This window comes from Chrysemys picta, chromosome 9, assembly GCF_011386835.1.
Source record: "Chrysemys picta bellii isolate R12L10 chromosome 9, ASM1138683v2, whole genome shotgun sequence".
NCBI lineage: Eukaryota > Metazoa > Chordata > Testudines > Emydidae > Chrysemys > Chrysemys picta.
Window position 1 is genome coordinate 98,421,567 of NC_088799.1, and position 23,771 is coordinate 98,445,337.

At 44.0% G+C, this 23,771-nt stretch overlaps 1 protein-coding gene across 1 annotated transcript; it reads left to right on the top strand.

Moving 5' to 3' along the window:
• Positions 1-255: 255 nt before the first annotated feature.
• On the top strand, positions 256-23,155 carry F9 (coagulation factor IX). Its single transcript, XM_065556726.1, has 8 exons — positions 256-387; positions 3,817-3,980; positions 4,318-4,342; positions 6,543-6,656; positions 9,648-9,776; positions 13,105-13,310; positions 18,162-18,279; positions 22,479-23,155. Exons 1-8 carry the CDS (start codon positions 321-323, stop codon positions 23,021-23,023), a joined length of 1,368 nt encoding a protein of 455 aa, XP_065412798.1. The 5' UTR covers positions 256-320; the 3' UTR covers positions 23,024-23,155.
• Positions 23,156-23,771: the final 616 nt, after the last annotated feature.

The following is a 23,771-nucleotide window of genomic DNA, read 5'->3' on the forward strand; positions in this document are numbered from 1 at the left end:
CCACTGGTTCTGGAACTTGGGCTCTGTGGCTGGTTTTTTACATGGGCAACAGCAAATATAAACCCACCTAACCTGGCCCACAATATTTCTTGGGGTTTGAAACTATGCAATAGGTTTATCCCGTGCAAGGTTGGGGTGCTTTCTCCTCCTTTCACATCCAAGCTACCATTTCAGAGAATCCTCGTCAAATGCACATTTGGGAACCTTAAATTAAAGGGTTACCCAAAGTAAACAAACAAGGGCCTGTACTTTGGAACTATCGATCCAGCTTCTCTATACTTGCACAATTCATTAGCAAAAGGATTGCGTGGTACACAAAAATGGCAAAAATCTCTCTCATGATCATCACTGGTCTTCTGGGATCTCTTCTCAGTGCCGAATGTACAGGTTGGTTCATTTTAAACCTAGCAAGTCCTCTGCTTTTTAGTTGCTCTCATAGATCGGATAACATTTCTGTCCTCTGATAAGGAATAAATCATTTACCAGCAACAAAATTCACATAGTAAGACTGCTGAATTTTATCCATTCTCCATTTAAAAGTATGTTTTCTCTTGAGAATAAAAAAATAGGGGTTTTATGGTGATAAAATTAATTGATGTGCTTTTTATTTAAAGAATGGGACTTTTCTGCTACTTATTTTATGACTATTAATGTCAAGGAATTGCTCTAGATTCAGCCATTTTAATACAAATAAAATAATCAGAGGAAGAGAGATTTACAAATGAGCGTCTGTGCCTTTTACGGTGTATTTGAATCCCAGAACAAATTGTCCAATCGACCAATAAATACATGACAGGGTCTTTGGATTTGCTACTGTGACGATTGTTTAAATGCCAAATTCGGGCTGAATTCAAATGCCATATTTTATACTAAGATTATGAGCATGCAAGAGAACAGTTTGGCCAAAGAGCAGACATTTCTAATACAAGTGAGGCTGATGCACCAACTATCACACCATTTGTTGCCTATCTTTCCTCATGTCCAGGGGCATGATCCTGCATTAAGGAAATCAAAGGCGTTTTTAACATTTACCTCAATGGAAGCAGGACCCAGTCCTACATAGGGAGGTTAACCCCCCCTTCCCCCCCGCCCCGGTGGGGTTCTGAGGTTATATCCATGTTTGTGCTGTGTTGTGGGGGTGGTGGAAGGGACTATATATCGGTGCAGAGCACTATATTGTTATTTCACTTCAAACCAGACACACTGTCCTAGCTGGGAAGATAAAATATTCTTTCCAGTGTGTTTACTCACTGATTAGAGCTGAGAGCCTAAAGCACAGTATTGCGATACTCCTTGAAAGCAAACCATGGCAAAATATTCTTCCCATACCCCGTGAGATGTGCCTACTACAGAATTCTGTGCTAGACCTGGATACTGGAAACCTCATAGACCCAGGCACAGAGAAAGTGTATTTAAACAGTCATGCCCCTCTGCCATGTACATTGGCCAAACCAGACAGTCTCTACGCAAAAGAATAAATGGACACAAATTGGACATCAGGCACCATAACATTCAAAAACCAGTAGGAGAACACTCCAGTCTCTCTGGTCACTCAATAACAGACCTAAAAGTAGCAATTCTTCAACAACAAAAACTTCAAAAACAGATTCCAACATGAAACTGCAGAACTGGAATTAATTTGCAAACTGGACACCATCAGATTAGGCCTGAATAAAGACCGGGAGTGGTTGGGTCATTACAAAACCTAAACTGAATTTCCCCAATACTAATTTCCCCCTACTGTTACTCACACCTTCTTGTCAACTGTCTGTAATGGGCCACTCTCATTACCACTTCAAAAGTTATTTTTCCTCCCCTGGGATTAATTGAATTGTTTCATTAGACTGACTTCTCACTTGATACGGCAACTCCCATCCTTTCATGTATTTATACCTGCTCCTGTATTTTCCACTCCATGCATCTGATGAAGTGGGTTCTAGCCCACGAAAGCTTATGCCCAAGTAAATTTGTTAGTCTCTAAGGTGCCACAAGGACTCCTCGTTGTTTTAGTCTCTCCATTGATTCTCAGATTCACCTGCTTAGCTAGTGGCAGTTGCCTCCAGCCAGAGGTTTCCCTGGGGATGGAATAAAATGCCCATTCTCCAAGTGAGCCTGTCGCCTTTTGTCCAGGGTGTTGTGTTGTTTTGTTTTTTAAAGCATTCTGCAGCATCAGGACATGGCTGCATTAGCTGGAATGGCAGAATGGCAGTTGCTGGAGTTAGAGGGATGCTTTGCGCTATATTTTAATGAGGCAGCTGACGAGTTACCATCTGTAGCTGGTGCACGTAGGTTAATTGGAACAGGTGCCTGCTGTATTCCTATTGGCTAGAAGTGTCCCGGAAGAGATACAAGGTGAAAATGTTGCAACTGATGTTCTAGTTTTTGGGTAATTAGTCTGGAGACTAATTGTGGAAAAAAGCAGCATGTCTCTGAGCCCACGGAGCTGACCACGTCTTGGACTGCACCGGACTGGACCCTTTGCACAGTTCAAATGCAAAATGGCAGGCCCCAGAAGCACAGTCACCCCCAAAAGGGGCGGATTGTTTGCAAAGGGTACGGTGGCAGATAGAACTGTCTTTACTCGTACTGATGTTGCTCCGGGCGATCTGTCGACAGTGCTCGCCTTTGCATTTTAAGTGTGAACTGGTCAATGGTCAAAACTTCAAGGAAGAGGAGGGAAATCAATTTTGGATCCCGCCCCTAAACACAAACCAAGCTATTGCCATCGGACAATTTGTATTAATAGTCACAACTCTCTACCAGACCCGCTTTCTGGGAGAATAGAATTGTTTACTCCATTCAGACCTAGGGCAAGGTAGTTCTGTTAAAATCAAGATTTTAATTTTCATAGCTAATTGAAAGCACGTGTCAGCTCAAGGAATACAGAACTGTAGACTTGTTTTGCAGTCGTTTAAACTGTTATAAAAACAGTTGGCAGTCAGAATAATCACTTGCAGATAGAGCTCCAGCAGAAGGGCCAATTCCTGCCTTCCGTTACAGGGGGTAAGTGAGGATGGTAATTCCAATGAACTCAAATGGAGTCAAAGTATAAATCTGGAATAAGGGCTTTATTGAAGTCAGGGGGCGTTTCTCGGATGACTTCAAGGGGCGTTTAATTGGGCACTAAGTGAGAGCAGAAACTAGCCTTCTAAAAGCAAATAGAGATTCTGTCTGGCTGTTACCAGTCCTCACAAGTTCCCTTTCTAGTCATCATGATCAGTTTCTTCTCTCTCTCACCAAGTCTCAAGTGGCCAATGAAATTTACTCCCATTCTCTGGGAAATCCGTTATAGTATAAACCTTATATGAACAAGAAGCTACATAATATGGTTTCACAAACTTAATGTCCAACTTTAACCCCAAGCAGAACTGACAGCGCCATCTAGTGACCATGAGAGGTTTTGACGTCTTTCACTGTAAGCCTGTTAGTCATAAGAAAGAGCCTTGAAAATTTGGCTGACCAAGTAGATGACCAAGAACTTTCTCTGTTTTAATAAGCAGATCTGCTCGCCCTTTGTAGCCGCCTAACTATTTTGGTTATGGGTGTGGGTTTTTGACTGATATAGTCATACCATTACAGCTCCTAGTGTGGACACAGTTATATTATACAGGTACCCTCCGTATACAGGAAATGGAATACGCTATATTAGAATTTTACTATGCGTGTGCAATATGCCCATAGCCATGGTGTCTAGGTGGTGAAAACCCAGGAACGGAAAGCCTGGTGTTTCAGAACACAGCACTTAAACATGACAGTTAAAACGTTGAGGGGACTGTACCATCCTGTAACTATGGTCTACGGGTTTTTTTATTACAGTTTTTATCAAAAATGAACAAGCAAGCTCAATCTTGCGCAGGCTGAAGAGGTATAATTCAAATCGACTGGAAGAGTTTGTTCCAGGGAACCTCGAGAGAGAATGTAAGGAAGAAAAATGCAGTTTTGAAGAAGCGCGAGAAGTCTTTGAAAACACGGAAAAAACAGTGAGTGTTATTATGGCAGAATGACCCCGGCCCCACCATTATGAACGTCCTGGGGGAGAGATAGGAGGGAGACAATCATGGAAAAAGCCTCTTTTCCCAAAGGGTGCAATTCAGCCTGTGCAATGGACCAGCAGAGCACCTATGTTCATGCGAGTCTCGCATAAGCACTTATGCCTGTGCTGACCCACTTCATGAAAGGGATTTTAACCCTAAAACCTTTCTATTTGGATCCCTTACCTAAAGTTTTGGGGGCTTTACTTCTTGCTAGTTCTGTAATTTAATTTTCAAATTAAATATCAAGAGAAATTATTCATTTTATTGTTTGTTTGTTTTGTAGATGGAGTTTTGGAAAGGGTATATTGGTAAGAGATTTGCTTCCTCCACATTTCACATACATAAAAACCATAAGGTCATCCTGTATTCACCTTTCAGTACATGCCTATAAGTAATGGGAGGTACAGGTATTCATTGAAAGAATATTTCCCATTTAATGGAATAGGTTCTACAGTAGTGCTGGTCAAATTTATGCATGATGAATAATATATCCCCCAATTTAGTTCTTTCCCCTGTTCTGTTTGCAGATAATTCACAGTGTTGGTTTTTACGAGGCTATTCATTATTTGCATTTGTTCAAACAGCTTGTGTGAACAAGTTTCACTGTATGAGTTCACCTCGACCACTTGCAGTTTGTGATGTGTGATTGGTCGTGTAAACCATGGAGAATGTTTCAGCTCCTATGGAAAAATGAAACGTTAAGGTTTGAGACAAATGCCCAGTAGCAAACGCCCTGTTCACATGCAAACATGACTCTTTCTATAAATGGCCCCTCTATAAACATGTGTATGAGCACATCATGTTTGCTTGGAAACAGTGTATTAAAGAGAGCTATAAATGTGGCCAAAACTGATAGCTGTTCGGAATTCAAACCAATGCTCAGAAACACTTGTTTTGCATCTCTTGTCCAGCTCTGCTTCACACTTACAATCTGTCTCTTCACTCCTTGGTCCCTAACCTCAACTACCCCCCACACCCACACACAAAAAATATATTAAATGAACACCAAACATATGAAACTAAGGATGTTTCAGCTTTGTAGATTGGCTGAGCATACAGAACATCGCCACTCTTAAATAACTCACACGAGTCAGTCCAAACTGTACAATAAAAATGTTACATTTGCCTTTTTAAATTGTCCTCTGAAAAAACAATCGCCATGAAACGGAGATACTGTATTTTGTTTTTCTATCATTGAAACTAATGACCCTGCTGCAAAAAAACAAAAACAATCTTACGGTCTCCTTTTTTATCACTGTGCATGTTTTACTTGTCCAGCTCACGAGCTGCTAGTACCAACATCTGTGCTGCATGAGTGAAATTCACTCCCATGCAGAGACGCAGCTCAAGCACCCAGGCACCACTTAAACCCTATTTGAGAGCTTAAGTCATGCACAGGCCTAATACGCTGCCCAGCGGTGAATTTGGCTGTAAGTGGCCATCTTCTGCACCACACAAGTAACCTTTGGGCAGTTTCCAAGGCTTGAGTCCTAATTCTCTGCTGCTTTGTGTCTGCACTGCTGTAAGTGACAAGTGGGTGTAAAACTCCACCATGCCGTTGAGGTGGAGTTTTACACTGACTTGCACCAGTATAAGTGGCTGCACAAGCCACCGGGAGACAAAAGACCCAGTCCCTGGCCTGCAAGCTGGACATTCTGTAATTTGTTATATTTTGCCCCGTTTGCATTGGAACGAGGGGGAAGGAGAGAGAGGAGGAAGAAGCATTAACAGCTGAATTTCCTGGTGTAACATGAAGGCATCAGGGCACTCTTCATTTCTCCTTCTCCTTCGGCTTTGCTCTGTCTTTTAAGAGTTTATTTCCTTAAGATTCAGCATCACTAATCCAATTGCCAAGTCCCCGGGTTTTATTGCAAATTTTCTGATAATTGGTGTTTTCCTTAGAGCTGGATTCCCAGGAATACACGAGAATCTCGGCTTTCATTTCTTTCAAGAAGTCTGTTTCTAGCCCTCACAGAAAAGGAGAAAAGCTTGAACCTAAAGTTCAGGGTCTTACGGTAAAGGCTCAAAACCAGGTGGCCACGCCACAGTCTTCTTCAAGGAAAGATGAGAACTTACAAAAACCCCTAATTTGGAGCCAGCTGGCTCCGCGTGTTCTCAAGGAACTCCACCTCCTAGCTCCAGCTTTCTAAGCTGGATGAGACGTAGGAGCAGTCTCTGATCTCACACTAGTGAGAATTGAGCAGAGCACAACTAAAGTCAGTGGAATTAACACACCAAAGACTGTAGTTAGGTCAGGTTTGATGCCATAATCAGACCTTTGTGCATAATGCAGCTGCAGAGGTCACCACAGGATTGCTGCTCTGTCCATTTGTTATGCAATGATTTTCCAGAATCTAACTTTTCCCTTAAAAAGAAGATTTCAGGTCCAAGCTTAGCTTAACATTCTTTATCCTGAGCCTGGTAGGGTGGGGGAACACTCACTGTTGAGTCGCAAAAGTGATGAATACCCTTGTCTGCTAATTAGCTGATCTTGTTTTCATTTCCAAGATGGAGACCAGTGCAATCCAAATCCGTGTAAAAATGGAGCCCGTTGTGCAGATGATATCGGTTCCTACGTGTGTTGGTGCCCGGCAGGGTATGAAGGAAGGAACTGTGAGCTAGGTATGTACCAAGAGGGCAGATTCTCTGCTGCCCTGCACCATACGTAGTCCCTTAGACCTCGGCAAAGTAGATGGGAATAATTTCCATTCTCATTGGGTGGTTTTTATAACCAGTTTGCACTGCTGTAAGTGACCACGCAACACTCAGGTATAACCCCTTGGTGAGTGTGTTACAGATCTCTCCTTCGGGACCCAATCCACAGAGGAGATGCTACCCTCCCCACCCCGCTAGTAAGGATTGGTTATTTAGCTCATGCTAAAGCAACTTCTACTTCTCGCTTTGGTGTTCCCTGGTTCAAACCCTAGTGTTAGCCAAGGTGGCAGCCATCACATATTATAAATGAGAATCAGATTCACAGCCTGCTCAGTAATGTCATGTCTGCCAATGGAAATATTTAATCAGGAACCTCCTTTCTCTCCCTATTACAAGCCCTTCCTGTAATGATTATAATAGTCAGGGCTATTTAACTCCATGGGTGAAATCCTGAGCCTAATTAAGAGAAGATACAAGATATTTTCATTGACTTTAACGAGGCCAAGATTTCACCCCCTGGTTCCATTCAACTTCCTGGGGAGATAGAGAGGAATGGGGCCTGATCCAAAATCCACATAAATCAAACTGGAGTTTTCCCATTGACTCAGTGGGAGCAGGATCCGAGCTACAGTGCTGGGGGGTTGAGTATTGCCCAACAGTTTCATGCACAGCACACAGGGGGCCCTGTCTGACAATGAGCAATGATCAACTACACACACCCTGTGAGTCCAAAGACAAACAAAATGCCAATACTCTCCTGAAGGGCTCAGGAGATTATGAAAATAGAATCACTAATGGTTTTAGGAGCTAGGATCTCTCTGTCTCATTGTTCCTGCCCATCCTCTGATCCAGTATAGCCAGTGTAACGAAGAAGCACTGAGCAGAGGTTCCCTCTCTACTTGTGTTTTTACTCTGGCCGGGAAGAGGTGCGGGTCTGGAAGAGTGTTTTAAATTTGCAGCAAATATAAAATGGTCTCAAGCCACCGCAGTCTTCTTGTGGATGTCAGACTGGGACTAAAATAGCAATAGAAATGAAGTGACTTTATAAAAATAGTAAACGATCACGTAAGCATGACGACAGAAATGGATGTGTCCTTGAGAAGTGGGAGGGAAGTTAATCTACTGTGAAGTTATTTGAGAACTCACTGAGAATTACAAGCAAGTCTGTTGACTAGTCACTTTCGACACCGGGAAGATGAGATTCCCGAAAGACAGAAAAAGCGAAGGGGAGCGTGCATCAAAAATGTTCACGACAAAATGTGAGTGTAACGTGAATGCCCCTGGGTTGGTCGTCAGCAGTGGGGATCGAACTTTGGACCTCTGGATCTTAATGCATGAGCTTCTACTGCCTGAGCTAAAAGACTCAACTCCCTTAGCTACCTTTGTAGCAGGCTCATCCGTCTCCACTTGGCCAAGCCTCCACTAGAGGGGAAACAGAACTTCACATCAAGTTGTCATGGCCTACATACTCCCCCTGGCTGGGGAAGTGTATCCCGAGCTCCAGAGGTGTCCCAGTTCAATTTCCTATCCAGGCCACCATCTGTAACACTGACACCCCTAGTGTGGTGTCAGTGGCTGAAGCTGGGGGCTGAGTCTTTGCTTAGACAGTAGAGACACGTGCAACAAGATCCACTGCCAAGGACCCACCCAGAGGCATCAGCATTACACATTATAGGCTCCAAGCTTAGTTTCATCAAAAGCTGGGCTCGATCAGGGAGGATTTATGGTTTGTGTCATGGAAAATCTGTGGGTTTTCTTCATTTATGATGCAAAACCTGGCAGTTTAAACTAACTTTTGCTTAGAGTTTCTGGGTTCACACCAATCTGAAATCAGAGGTCTATCCCAAGGTTTACACTGCACCCTTCAACCTGGCATCTGGTCACCTGAATCCAAACTGAAGACAGACGGGGAGGAGGAGCGTGGTGGGGAATCCACGGGATATTGTACAAATATTTGTACAAACCCTTCCAAGGGGATCTGCCAAGTCCCAGAGAGCTCCGAAACTCTGAGTGGCCTCAATCTCTCTGACGTCGTTGGTGTCAGAACTGGTGCTGTTGTAGCCCACAAGGAGGCTGCCCTAGCGGACTCTGCTCCCTCTCCATACTGCAAAGCAGGTCTCGGAAACCAGTCTCCTTGATAGCTTGCCAGGAGGCTAGGGAGTGCAGGGCAGGCCTCAGGTTCAGTGGATCAGCAATGAGACCGGAGTCCACCAGCCAAAACACTCTCCAGCAGAGAGAGAAATGAGGGGACCCACAGATGCTACCACTTCCCCATGACTTTCCACAATACATTTTCCCACCAGTTTCATCCAGTTCTAGCTCAGACATTTGCAGTTTTGGGGAGATTGGCTTTAACTCGGGGTAGTCAATAGGTGGACCGCTGGCCAAATCCGGACTGCCAGATGCAATTGACTGACCCCGTATCTTTTTATTTACTTATTAATTATTATTATTTGTATTATTTTCTCCGTTGTATGGACCTTGACTATACCTTGCTGAAGAAATTTGGACCGTGACAAAAAAATAATTGCCCCTGCTTTAACCTCTTGGACTCACATAAGCTGTACACATATTCCTTGGAGAAGTGCATGGGTTAGATACTCTGGTTGAGATTTTCAAGGCAGACAAAGGGATTTAGCCATGCTTTCAGATTAAATGGGTTTCTTAACTCCGGTTCCCTTAACACACACCAGGCAAAATTTCTGACTGTAGCGTATTCTGATCAGTGCTTTCATTGGACGAAGGGAGGATGCAAATTTGCTTCTGCCATGCAACAGTTTGGGTTGTTTATATGCTGGAGTCTAAAGGCCTCATCTTGAGAAGGGTTAACCACCCATTACTCCCAGCCTAGGTCCTAAGTAAACAGCTCAGCGACATGCTCCTTAATCGATGTCATTTTCAGCTTTGCATTTATTGCACTTTTAAAGTGTCTAATGGGTTTGGTTTAATTTTTTTCAGATTCAACCTGTGCTACTAAGAATGGAGGATGCAAGCATTTTTGCACCAATGACCCACCCCGCAAAGTTGTTTGCTCCTGTGCAGTTGGCTATAAACTGAATGGAGATGGAAAATCCTGTGACCCTGCAGGTCAAGTTCTAAAATGATTTAAAGATTTGGGCTTAGATTTCAAAAGCTTCCGGGAGTATTTAGGCACACAATGGCATTGAAATGAATGGGACAAGTGCCTCTAGATCCCCTTGGTGGCTTTGGAGCTCTCAGCCTGCTTGTTTCATAAAGCATGTCGTGAAATGTGTAGTAGAGCAGGTTAGCAATAGCCATGGACATTTTGTGGCAGGTAAGGGCCATGCACGCAGTTAGTGGCATAAACCCCTTCCCCAAACAAGACAGAGAAAAAATAGAGCCACACTAAGGCCACCACTCTACAGAGCAGGAATGGGATGCTTAAGAGTAGGCATTGGGATCACTGCTTGTTTCAGGTGGCCATCTATAGGTCATGTCTACTTTTCCTCTGTCAATGCGCCAGTATGACCCCCTTACAACATTCTCTGCCGAGACCCCTAACTTTCTAGAGGGAAAAGCCATGTGTCCAGCTGCTCCCATGCCCACCGGTATACATGTCATATGAGTTCTTGCAAGCAAGAGCTATGACATTGTTGATCCCACGTTCTTCATATTTGGGATGCAATGGGCTTTTTGATTACAGTAGACAGGACGGAGAAAGTCTACAACCAGTCAGAATGGGCTACATCCCATAGATGGTACAGAACAGGGCTAGATCCCATCTTTGAACATCATGGGGAATTGTCCTACAAGTTCTTTGAGAAGTCTTCACTGGAGACATGCCAAGCTCGTGCTGCTTTTGGGTACTATTTCTATTCCACCACTTGACAGTCAGAAAAAGACATGCAGTTGATGCTAAAATATGCAACCTAAATCTACTATTAAGGAGGTTAAAAGGAAATACATGGATTTTCACGGTTGCAACTTTAGAAAGAAACTTTACTTTGAAAAACATCATGAAACAACTTTATCTTGTTACATCTCCCAGATTTGACCATATTACTAGGCTGTGCATATAAAATAAGTGAGAAGTAAGTGGCCATTGAAAAGAACAGTTAACTCCGTTTGCAATGGGGTCGTAGTCATGTTGGGCACAGCATATTAGAGAGACAAGCTGGGTGAGGTCATATCTTTTATTGGATCAAGTTCTGTTGGTGAACCTGAAGAAGAGCTCTATGTGACTCCAAAGCTTGTCTCTTTCACCAACAGAACTTGGTGTAGTAAAAGATATGACCTCATATAAAGTAAGTGAGATGTGGCCATTGAAAATAACAGTTAACTATCTGCATTGAAAGTGCTTAGAAATGCCAACTTGTTTTTCAAAACTCTAAAATGCGTTTACTAATCTATCAACAGCTTTTTAATAGTCTTCTCACCTTCATCGGTTGTAAAATATTTACATATGCATGTATAATTTCCATGCTCTTCTAGCTCAGACACATGCTGTATTTATACTGCACTGTAGTTAGTTGCTATAGAAATGTCAGTTATAATAAGCAAGCGCAGTGGGAGAAATCTCTCTCTCTATATGTGCAACAGGAGAGTTGATTTTCTTGGTTTTCTAATTCTGATCTTCCAAACCACCCAGTAGGCTTTCCCAAACTCCTCAATACCTTTTTAAGTGTTTGATTTATTGCAACCTGCCTACCATGAATATCTCAGGCACATGTACAGCCGTCATTTTGGTAAGCAAGCTGAACACCGCAGAAGAAAATAAGCTTCCTTCTTGTGCATCGCTATCAGTGATAGAGGTTTTTGCCGGACAAAATCAGCCGTTTCTCTGTGGCCCTATTGTTTTCAAGCTGATTTGCACAGGTATAACTGATAGGAACTTTGCTAAAAGAATTCTGACTCTCATGCAAAAGATGGAATAGAACCTGTAACTGGGAATTATGTGGGTTGTTTGGTAGAGTGGAAGACAGGAACAGTGAAGAGCAAACAGGAGCAAGAAATAGTAAGCAATTCCTTTTGTCATGAAAGTAACCAAGTTTGATACAAACAAGGAGCAGATACAAACAAGGAGCAGATCTGTTGGGTAAGAAATGTCGTACTTGCATTACTACTTTACTGAGTAGAACCAGATGTCAAGCAAGAGTCCAAAATCAGCTGGTTTGAAGGGATCTGACACTATAGGGCACAATTAATGTCCCTTCCCCTCGTCTACTAAGGCTCTCAAACTTATTCAGAATGTGGATACCATCTCCAGAGAGAGACTGTTCCCTGGGCATTGCCCCTCCTATTCGAGATCCCCCACCATCTCTTTGGCAGCAACAATTGTTGGGAGTCAGGACTCCTGGCAGTTAGCTAGTAATCCAGGTAAAGAGTATAAGCTGCCATTGCTACAGGAACAACAGGGTTGGAAGGGGGAGCAGGCAGAACCAGCTAGACACAGAGGATGCAGAGTGGCGATCTCCAGGAAGCCTGGTTGCATGTGGCCACCACCATGGGTCGACAGCATAAGTGAAATGCTTGTAGGCTTCCCGTTCACAGCGTGGTCCACAGTCTCTGACTGTGAGGCAGGGCTCATTGGAAAGCTTCATAGCAGGCAGGGTTGTCAGGTGTCCGGTTTTCGACCGGAACGCCCGGTCGAAAAGGGACCATGGCGGCTCCAGTCAGCACCGCTGACCAGGCCGTTAAAACTCCGGTCGGCAGCACAGCAGAGCTAAGGCAGGCTCCCTGTCTGCCATGGCTAAACACGGCTCCTGGAAGCATGTCCCCCCTCTGGCTCCTACATGTAGGGGTAACCAAGGGGCTCTGCACACTGCCCCATGCCCCAAGACCCAGCTCTGCAGCTCCCATTGGCCGGGAACCATGGCCAATTTTTATTTTAATAATTGTAATACATTTAATTAAACTGTTAGTTTGATGACACGGACTTTACAACAGAGTTATGCCATGTGAGGCCCCAATTCAGCCAGATTCTTCAGCACATGCTAACTTTAACCATGCAAGTAGACCCCTTGGGTCAATGGAACTATTCTGATGCTTAAAGTTAGGCATATGCCAGTACCATGCTGAGTAAAGGCCTGAGTTAATCACATCCCCATGTGTACGTACACACAGATTTTTTTTTCCATTTTAAAGTCCTCAAAATTGATTTCTAAAACCTGGTAAAGCTTTGTGCTTGCACTACCAAGGAGCTCCTATTTCTGACCTTCGGATGGAGTTTATTGTTGTGTTTATTTGACTATGAGAGCGACTTACATCTCCATAAATTAATACAAACAAACATGAACCACTTAAATCAGCCCACTCCCCTGGAGCTCCTTCATCATCCTGCCGATGAGATGCGTGAAACATTTAGCTCCAGTTTTGCCACTTCATTTGTAATAACACTTAATATGATGCATGGCCAGCTGAAGTGCTACCTTATGAAGCTGCATTCTTCTCACAGTGCCGTTTCCATGTGGGAGGATTACAGCTCCCGAATCCAAAAGCAAGAACACCCGAGCCATGAACACCTTTGACAAGTGGTACTACAATTCTACCGATGATCACGACGAAGCAACAGACAATACCACACAAATCACACCCATCATTAAGCAAGTTACACGAGTCGTTGGTGGAGTGGAAAGCGGGAAAGGTGAAGTTCCTTGGCAGGTACTGGATTTTTGATTCCTGTTTGTTATCCTGCTAAACTTGATTGCTCTCATGTCATTTTGTACACAGAAGGATTTCTTCTATATGCTCTTTGAAGCCAGTGTCACACACCTCAAATCTCAGAGTCTTTTGGCCCATGTACATTATCTATGCTGTAGCAACATACTTTGCCCCATTCAGGGCCACACTGGGAACTTGCTAGGAGACAGAGTGACTGCATCTTTGTCCAAATGGGACAATCCAACCAGTTTTGGCTGCTGGCACAATAATACATGAGCGCGCCAAGCACTTCACTACAAGCAGCCAAAGGGGAAGACTTTTCCAATCAAGCAAAATTTATGGAGACATGTTGACATTTTGGGGCACAACTTCACAATGAAGAAGAGACAGAGCCATGTTTTAATACTTCAGACTAAACTGTGGGCCGCTTTTCATGATACTGTCACTGAATGAATCAGAATTTACAATTTAAGGTTCTGATCCTGCAGTTTGAGCCACATGGGCAGACCCCTGCACCCAGGCAGAAACCCACTGACTTGAGGGGGCTCCAGAAGGGTCTGCCAAGACTTGCAAGATTGGGTCTTAGATTTGGGTCAGAGACTTCATTTTGTCTGGCGAGTGCCATTCACACATATGGCATCATCTAAATATGTTCTTTACTCACCCTCTCTTACCATGGAACACCTATATGAGAACACAGATTGGGCCAGATCCTCAGCGGGTGTAAGTCAGTGCACTTCCACTGGCGTCAATGAAGCTATGATAATTTACATCAACAGACAAACTGGTCCTATATATATTTGAAGGAGTCTTATCTACTCCATCTGTTTATTCCTCACCAGAAGTCACAAACAGATATTGTGACTGTGACGGGTTGGATAACAGAAACCCCCTGGGGGCTGCCAACTGATGTGCCAAGACTACGTCTGCCCCTGCTTTCCCTGCCAGCTTGGGACTCCAGAACCCTGTCTTGTTGAGCCAGACACGCCCGTCTGCTCCAACCCTGACCCAGGGTCTGAACCACATGCCCCAAAGCTGCAGACTTAATTGAAAGCCACTTAAGAAATGTTCCTGTCTTTAACACTCAGATGCCCAACTCCCAATGGGGTCCAAACCCCAAATAAATCCGTTTTACCCTGTATAAAGCTTATGCAGGGTAAACTCATAAATTGTTCGCCCTCTATAACACTGAGAGAGAGAGATGCACAGCTGTTTGCCCCCCCACCAAGTATTAATACATACTCTGGGTTAATTAATAAGTAAAAAGTGATTTTATTAAATACAGAAAGTAGGATGTAAGTGGTTCCAAGTAGTAACAGACAGAACAAAGTGAATTACCAAGCAAAATAAAATAAAACACGCAAGTGTAAGCCTAGTACAGTAATAAAACTGAATATAGATAAAATCTCACCCTCAGAGATGTTTCAATAACTTTCTTTCACAGACTGGACGCCTTCCTAGTCTGGGCACAATCCTTTCCCCTGGTACAGCACTTGTTCCAGCTCAGGTGGTAGCTAGGGGATTTCTCCTGATGGCTGCCCAATTTGTTCTGTTCCACCCACTTATATATCTTTTGCGTAAGGCGGGAATCCTTTGTCCCTCTGGGTTCCCACCCTCCTTCTCAATGGAAAAACACCAGTTTAAAGATGGATTCCAGTTCAGGTGACATGATCACATGTCACTGTAAGACCCCAAGCCTTCATTCCTCCCAGCCTGACTCACAGAAAGGCCTGCTTGCCAACAGAGCCATCCACAGTCAATTGTCCTGATTGATGGGAGCCATCAAGATTCCAAACCACCATTAATGGCCCACACTTTGCATAATTACAATAGGCCCTCAGAGTTATATTTCATAGTTCTAGTTTCAGATACAAGAGTGATACATTTATACAAATAGGATGACCATACTTAGTTGATTATAAGCTTTGTAATGATACCTTACAAGAGACCTTTTGCATGAAGCATATTTTAGTTACATTATATTCACACTCATCAGCATACTTTCATAAAATCATATAGACTGCAACATCACAGTGACATCACAACCATCTCCATCCAAACCAACAGGGATGTAATAAAACAGAAATATTGTGACGTCTGGACCAGGGAAATACAAATAAAACTCCACCCACCAACTGCTGTGTAAACAGTTGTAAAAACAAGGAGCAACAGAAGAGAGGTGCAGAAGAAACTGTTACTAAATGGAACCTTTTTCAAAGACTTCCACAGTTATCCTGGCTTTGATGAGGTTGATGCATCCAGCGATGGCTGAGAGAGCTAAACAATGAAATAATAAAATCAGTATGAGGTACAATCTTTTGATATCTTGAGCTCCAGCACCGCCGGTATCAATTGCAAGACCAATGACTAGAAGCTGCACAAAACGGGATATAAAATCTTCACTCAGGCAGATCAAGTGGAGGTATTTTAACCCTGTCTCAAACAGAGGAACAATGACATTCTTAAGAAGGCGTTTCTAGGAAGCCAGGTAGCGAAAACGAGAGCTCAGTAAGAGGCAGAGACACCTTTGGTGAAGAACCCGAGACGTGAAGGGGGTTTAAGTTAGAAGGTTAGCAGCAGGCAGAAGTGACCATTTGCCTCACCTCTTAAGGATGACAGCAAAACAATTGTGTTTATATGAGCAAAGATGGTCACAAACAAGCTGACACTAGCTTCTTCATTGGAATCCAAAATTGACAGATGTCAGGGCCATTTAGGTGCAATCAAGGGAAAAAAACAGACCCATCGTCTCCAGGAATGACCAAGCTTGCAGTCTTGCTCCGACTACCAGCCCAGAGATGCTCAAAGCCCTACATTCTCCAGCTCCATATGTTGCATGGTGATGATACACCACTACACAATGATTCATCTCAGTGACATAAAATCATACACAGGAGACACCACGGTAGGATACACCTTTAAGAAGAGTAAGGGGGAAACCACACAGGACTGGAAAAAACCCTTCAAATTCTGATGCTTATCCAACTCTAGAGAGGCCTTTACCAAGCCATGCAACTCTCCTGCCACCCTAAACATGGGTGCCTCCCCGTTCCCAGTTTTTATCACCATCATGTGGGGAAGTAGCTAGTAGACCTGCTACCCTGGAAGAGTTGGCAATGGTCAGAAGGTCTGCTACCTCCTGCAGTGTGTTTCTGAGTGGTCCGGTGTTCCATTTGGGTTCTTTAAAAGCTATCTCCCCCTTCTGTGTCCCCATTCCATTTACTCCTTGGGGCATTCTTCCCCACCCTCTCAAGTGTGGAGTTGCCTTCTGGATCCACCTATTTTTCTCCCCCTTACTCTCTCTCCTCCACTTCTTCCTCCCCGCCCCACCACCCCAAGCTTTCTCTGGTCAATATTCTCTTCTCTCCAACACGCTCACACGTTTCTGTGCAGAGTTCTTGGTGAGGAATGGTTTCTAAAGAGTGAGCGAATCACTCCATGCAGGAAGATAGCTGGAGAGCACAAGAAAGGCAGTGCCCCTGGCAGCTGAAGGAGAAGCCTCTCTAGTGGCTGCAATGGATAACTTTGGGCAGAAAACCCCACACCTGGGCTGGTCTACTTGAGACAGACAAGGACACAGGGAAAAGGTAGCCCAGAACGACTAACAACATGCACCGCTACACCAGCTCTGGGCAAGAATTTATGGTGCTGTAACTTCCGTGATGGACTGGCACAAACAGCCTGATTAATGTTAGAGAAGGCCTCTAACGTCACTTGAAATCTAAGACATTGCTAATGGACATGGGCCCAAGACACAGAATTCAGACCTTCATCTAAACTGTCTCAGCTCTTGGGGACAGTTGGATCTGGAGATTAGTTTGGGTCACATCTCAAATCAGTAGCAAATACTTTTTTTAAATTATGTTCATACTTTTGCAGCCTGATATTTAAGTAGCTGGTTTAGTGTTGTAATTTTCAATCTATAGCTGCCCTCCAGTGGCTAGGTACCTTCAAGTCTACAATTAACTTAATTAGAGATATCTCTTGCCAAACTAAAACATGGTTGGAATTAACAGGGACATTTATCTTTCATCTGTACAAATAGATCCTGTGCCTTATTAACAGAGACCTGCAAGATACAAAGTATTGATCTTTAATTGTAGAGCAGATCCTCTTTGGTGCAAACCTCTTGTAGTATGCAGGCTTCTTTCTCTTAGTCATAAGTATTGATCTCTCCTGCTTAACATTCTGCTTCTCGGGGCTAAGAGGCAGCAGGTACACTTACAGAAGGAAGCTGGTCTCTAGTAGCGATCGTGTGGTATTTAAGGAACAACATGGTTGGGAAATCCCTCTTCTAAATTAATTGTGCCTAATAAGTTTGCATATTTAATTTGAAATGAAGTTTTGGAATGTAAAACATGTAGGCCTGTGTCCGCTGGCTACCACTGGCGCAGCACCTACCTGCCTTAGGCTAGCAGAGGAGCTGGTCCATTGCCACTATTCTCACTGGTGTCCAATATAACCTGTTCAGGAGTCTGTCTGGAATGACTGTGAGGGGAGTTGAACTTCACGTGGTGTTAGATTGGTTTCCCCTTGTCATGACCTAGCCAGAGGAGGGATGGGAGATGGTATTTAGCCATTGGTAAGGTTGTCCTGTGAAATGTGGTCAAACCAGCAGGACGGGACAGGAATACCTCAAGAGGGGAGGAAGGATGCTCAGGAACTCCTCAGAAATTGTCTTTGAACATGCGGGAAAGTGGGTGGTTGCTTTCACGGTGTCAATTTTGCATGTACCATTTAGCAGTGGCTGTTCCTCACCCTTTGTCCGCTCCCTTAATAGACCTATGATGTTTGATTTCTCTTCATTACTGGTTTGTGTGAGACACAAGGCTTGGATTTCTTTCTCCGTAGGTTCATTTGCAGAGTAGAAATGGAGTAGGATTCTGCGGAGGGTCTATTGTCAATGAAAAATGGATCGTAACAGCAGCGCACTGCATTGAGCCTGGAGCACAGATTACTGTCGTGGCAGGTAAGCAAAAGGAAGTCTGAATGCATTCGTGGATATTCAGTTAGGCATGCTAACTAAAATGGGCTAACTAAAATATCCAGTTTATGAACATGTTTATCATGGCAAAGCTTCCCCTAGACCTGTGACTAGCATCCATATTCCAGCAGGGTTTGTTTGTTAGGTTGATGGGACAACATGTTTTTTGGCAGGTAGGGAACAAGAGTTGTGTTACAGCCTCATAGTCACATTATCCCACTCCAGCTGTACGTACAAACTGTATGAGAACATGGATGCCTCTGTCCAGGCCAGACAACTGTGCCACGGTACAGCTAGAGTTGTAATGTAACAGGCTTTAAGGTGTCCACTGACTATAGAAAACAAAGATGTAGGGCCAGGTCCTTAGCTAGTATAAATTGGCTTAGCTCCATTAAAGTCAACGGACTTCAATGGAGCTATAGCAGTTTACGCCAACTGAAAATCGGGCCCATAGTAAATTAGAAGAGTAAGCTCAGGTGGCTTTAGTGTTGTCTCCAGGATCATGGCTCCCAACAACCAGGGCCTAAAAGGGAGGAGTTTTGGGGTCTCACTTTAGTGAAACAAAAGTCCAGAAAACCACCAGTCAGAATATGACAAGTCTCCCCTCAGAAGCCTTAGCTGACACAGAACATGAAATACCTGACAAATAGAGCCCTGCGTGGATACAAAATCTGTATGCACGTCCCATCCACACAAATGCTCCGCGGATATCCGCGTTTGTGGCTATAAAGCGGATGGGACTAAAACAGGCCTATCGGTGGCAGTGTGCCGCACAGCTCCATTGACCAACTAGTGTCTTGCCGGCAGCTAAAAACTGCATTTCTGCTTCCATGGTTGTCAGGCCTTAAACTTTCCTAAAACTAACTGTTCATTGGCCAAACGTCACACAGATCTGAACGTTAATTGAGGGATCAATGATCCAAATGATTCTGCAGCAGAAGCAGAAATGGATCCTGTAAAGACTGAAATTCTGCAGAAAGTAGAAATTATGGACTGAAGTAGAGAACTGAACTTGTATGTGAGGAACTGTGAGGTGTAGACAGGCCAAAACTGACACATCCACAAAATGACTTCATTGCATCTTTACCAAAGCTATTTCCCCCCTCATCCCGCTGTCCCCGTCCTGGCCAGCTACTCGGCTTTCATTGATTGCCTATGGGAAACCTGAAGAGAATTCAACGCAGGGCCCCATAACTAAGGCAGGGATTTGGCCAGGGTCAAAAGGTGATGGCTCACAAGTCAGGTTCCTCAAGTTGTTTATGAAGTGTCTATTTCATATTATAACTGCTGAGCACATGGGACACAAATCTAGTTAGTAGCAGCCGCCAATAAAAACCGATTCAATTGAAACGTGCAACACACCCAGACTAAAAGTTAGGTGATCTGGGTATATTTCTAATTGTCACTTAATTTGGAGCAACTCAGACATTAAGAGTGGGATTGTCGAAAAGGCTTAAGACAAAAAGCCCCCGGGACTGATTTCAGCAGAGCTCCATGCAGTACAGGTTGCCCCTGCACAGGATTAGGGTCTGCAGAAGGTTGAGTGCCACATTTTCTACCATTTACTTTCAGCCAGTTTTGCCTCCCTGAAAGTTCACAAGGGTGATAGAGCGTATCTGTTCAACTGCGAATACACAACTTCCGCTCTTCATACAGCGGAAACAGTTTCATGTTAGAAGGGCCCATTTTTTCGCTTGGAAATGGGTCTGTTTCTGGGTTTGCATTTTGTTGCAAGTTCATCCAGTTCTAATTTCATCACAAATGTTTCACACCCCTCTGACTGAGATAGAGGATGATTGTTCAGGAGCACAGCTGGGTTTTACTGGAGTGGATTTTATTGACAGGTACCAAGTAAAGAGGGGAAAAAAATCTGGGGTTGCAGGTTTTCCCAGTGACTTGATGTTTTCACATCAAGCACCTTGCACTTTCCCCTCCATCCATGCCAAACACCTAGCTGTAAATATAGCACAATAGCGCCCCCTTGAAATATTTAGCAAACAAAAAGAAAGGCGTTAAAATTACCCCCCACATAGGGTATATGTTCAGGCTGTCCCGCAACAATTATGCAGCAATATCAATAAGAAAAACCAATAGGAAAAAAACCCCCTCAAAGTCTCCCCCATATGTGTCTTATTTTTACAGCTTCGTAATGTCATCTGAAAAGAAATCCCTACTCCCTCATTTCTATCTCATATCCTAATGCACTGAAAACAACCCACACCCACACCCAATGAGGGTGGCTCAGAAACAGGGTAGTGAGCAAAGCTGCCAGTCAGACAATACCATTAACAAGAACACAGAGAGCTGACTGATGGTCTGACTTCAGGCTCTCTCGTGGCACGCTCAGCAGGAAGCCAATAAACTGTTAAAAGCAGAAGCACTGCGAATACAACAGACAGAACAGCTCAGATTCTAGAGACTGCAGCAAAGCTCGGAGGAAGATTGAGGCAGAGGCTAAACGTTCCCGACCCACTTTGGGCCACAAAAAAGAGAAGTGGGTTGCTTGTGACAAGCTATTGATCAGGTCTCAGGATTCCCCTCCATCCCACCCGAGTTACCTGCAGATTTAGGATGTTGGTCCCAGTAGGCGGGGAAGTGATTTTGCTTCTGGTTTCCTTGCAGAGCTAGTTAGCAAGCTGCCTGGGCAGGTAGACTTTCCTTTGGGCAGGAAAGGACTTCTCTGATCAATCTTAACACTGTGCAGCCTCAAAACACCTGAAGTCTTGACAAATTCCCCCTTTTTTTGTCTTTTAAGGACAGGATAAGCCTGCCAAAAAATCAGCTGCAATAGCCCTAAGCAGCAAAGCCCCTGCAGTTGATTTTTATCCTCAGCAGAGGAAAGTGTAGGAAGCTGCGGGAGGGGGATCTGCAGGAGCTGGGAAAGACGGGCTTTGGAACAGAGACTTTGTATCTACTGCCTTTGTAGGGCCTAATAGTCCAGTTGCTGGCAACAACTCCCTGCATCTACCTCTATGGGGGGCGCGGTCCTTCTGGCAAAGATACAGAATGGCTGCTGTGGGTCTGGAGTATTGTTTGCTAATAAATATATTCTTGGTTCGGGAGACTGTAAAATCCAAGGACAACGCTCCCCCTTACAACTCTGCAAAGAATCACCCAACTTCTGTTATCCCAACCGCTACAAAACTTGGATCACCACCCCCTATTTCCCAACAGAACATTTTGGCTACGAGGCCAGGGTTAGCCCCAACTGGTTTGGGGGGCTTTGGGGGGGGGTTTTAACACAGTATTATTGGATCTTTAGCTGGGCGGCCACCGTCTCTGGTCTGATACATCATTCAACGTGGGCAGCTAAACTTGATGTATGTGTAACCCACTGGTGCGTGTGTGTTGCAGGTTCCCCTCTGTGCTGATCCACAAAGGATATGAGTTGTTAGAGCCCTCAGCTATAGAGCATTATCTCAGACCATAGCAGCTCATTGCAGTCCCTGGTCTGTCACCTCAAGAGGCTGGTCATTGCATCAGGCACCTCTAGAGCTCAAAGTATGAGCTGCTGCAGCTTGAAGAAAAGAGCCAAGGCTCTGGATTTGGGGACTGTACCAATTCATCGCCTCCCGGGATCGGCACAGAAGGGAGCCTGTAGCACACACTCATCAATGGGTTACATTTGCACCATAAGGGACATAACTCATAACCTGATCCTGCAGCACGGGACTCTCTCACATAGCATAAGGAAACTACTTACGAGCTATCACTGGGATTTGGTTTCCTACTCCTTGCAGGGCAGACACTAGGGGATCTGATCCTACTTCCAGTGAAGTCACTTTCAAAAGGGGGCAGGATCAGACCCTAGATGAGGAGATCATCACACACTTTGGCCTCAGTTCTGCAGTTGGCAAGTTTTTGCCAACCTCTCCCTTTGCAGGAACAGGGCCTTAGTCAGATCTGTTAATAGACTGCAGTGACACAAACACATAGCAACAAATAGATTATACAGTAACAGGCACAGTGAACCTTGTCTCATCCGACAGACAGCACACCTAATATCACCACTGGGTCTGAGCCAATTCCCAGGGTGGGATTTGAACTTATGACATTTTGGCTCCCAGCTGAGCCTCAGTGACAGTAAAAATATCAGTTGTATGTGTAGTTACTAACCCTGATAGTGTATTTAGTCACCCACAGGTTGCTTGTAATTGTAAAAAGCACCACGTTTATTTCACCAGGGGAACACAACACGGAAGTCAATGACGGTACCGAGCAATATCGCCAAGTGGTGAACATCTTTCCTCATCCCACCTATAATGCCAGCCAAAACAAGCACCATAATGACATAGCACTGCTAGAGCTTGGGACCCCGCTGGAGTTCAACAGCTACGTCACCCCCATTTGCATCGCCAGCAGGGAATTCACCAACAGCCTCCTCAAACATGGAACTGGCACTGTGAGTGGCTGGGGGAGCCAGCTGTTCCGGGGAAGGGTGGCCACAGTCCTACAGGTTCTGAAAGTCCCATTCGTTGACCGTGCAACGTGCATGAGAAGCAGCACGTTTTCTATCTTACAGAATATGTTCTGTGCTGGTTACCATTCAGAGGCTAAAGATACCTGTGAAGGGGACAGCGGGGGCCCTCATACCACAGAAATAGAAGGTACCTGGTTTCTAACTGGAATAACCAGCTGGGGGGAAGAGTGTGCGTTGAAGGGCAAATATGGTATCTACACCAGAGTATCAAGGTACGTCAGGTGGATAAAAGATAGAACAAAAGGTTAATCAACATAGAGCTAAACCTTTCTATTGCTTTTCTGTGGATTGGCTGATTAGGAGATGTTGGTGAGTGTAAAAAAACCCTAATTTGTTTTTCTTAAAATGTTGCATTTTAATAAACAATTTTCATAGAATCAATTTTTCTCTTTGAAGATAAATATTTACACAGGGAGTTGAGAGTACGTGTGGTTAAAAAGGAAAAAAATGCATTCATTGTAAATGGCCAAATTCTACCCTCATTCATGAGCATGCCACTACCTTCGAAGTCACTGAGTGTCGCCTGTTTGTAGCAGAGGAGATTTATTAACGTGTAACACTGGTTCTCATGATGTAAAATAACCTGAAAGCACAGACCTATTAAACTCACGTGAAAGTAGCTGCAGGATTTGTGATACTGATTTCTGCCGAGACTTGATTCAAGGTTATGAAAAGATAATTGTATAGCCTCTATCTCCATAACTTAACATTCATTGTATTATTCAAAGTTAATTAAAACTAGCGACCAGATCCTCTGCTAGTGTAGACTGATGTCACTCCATTAACTTCAATGGACCCATGCACATTTATTTATACCATGGGAAGAACTGGCCTGATAGTTTTAAAGCTCATACCCATAAATGATAGAACAAGGAGGATTGTAAGTATTTGAGAATAGATGTCATTCCAATGGGAAAGCAAGTAATCTGGACTTTGTATTCAATGGGATTTTAACCTTAAAAACATTTTAATTCACTAAGGCCCAGGGTCTCAGAAG

Excerpts from the sequence above, each read along its gene's own strand:
- F9 (XM_065556726.1), top strand. The coding sequence starts at position 321 with ATGGCAAAAATCTCTCTCATGATCATCACTGGTCTTCTGGGATCTCTT. Across the intron at positions 4,343-6,542 it reads GTTTTGGAAAGGGTATATTG|ATGGAGACCAGTGCAATCCA; the intron begins GTAAGAGATTTG and ends TTCATTTCCAAG. Across the intron at positions 13,311-18,161 it reads AAGGTGAAGTTCCTTGGCAG|GTTCATTTGCAGAGTAGAAA; the intron begins GTACTGGATTTT and ends CTTTCTCCGTAG.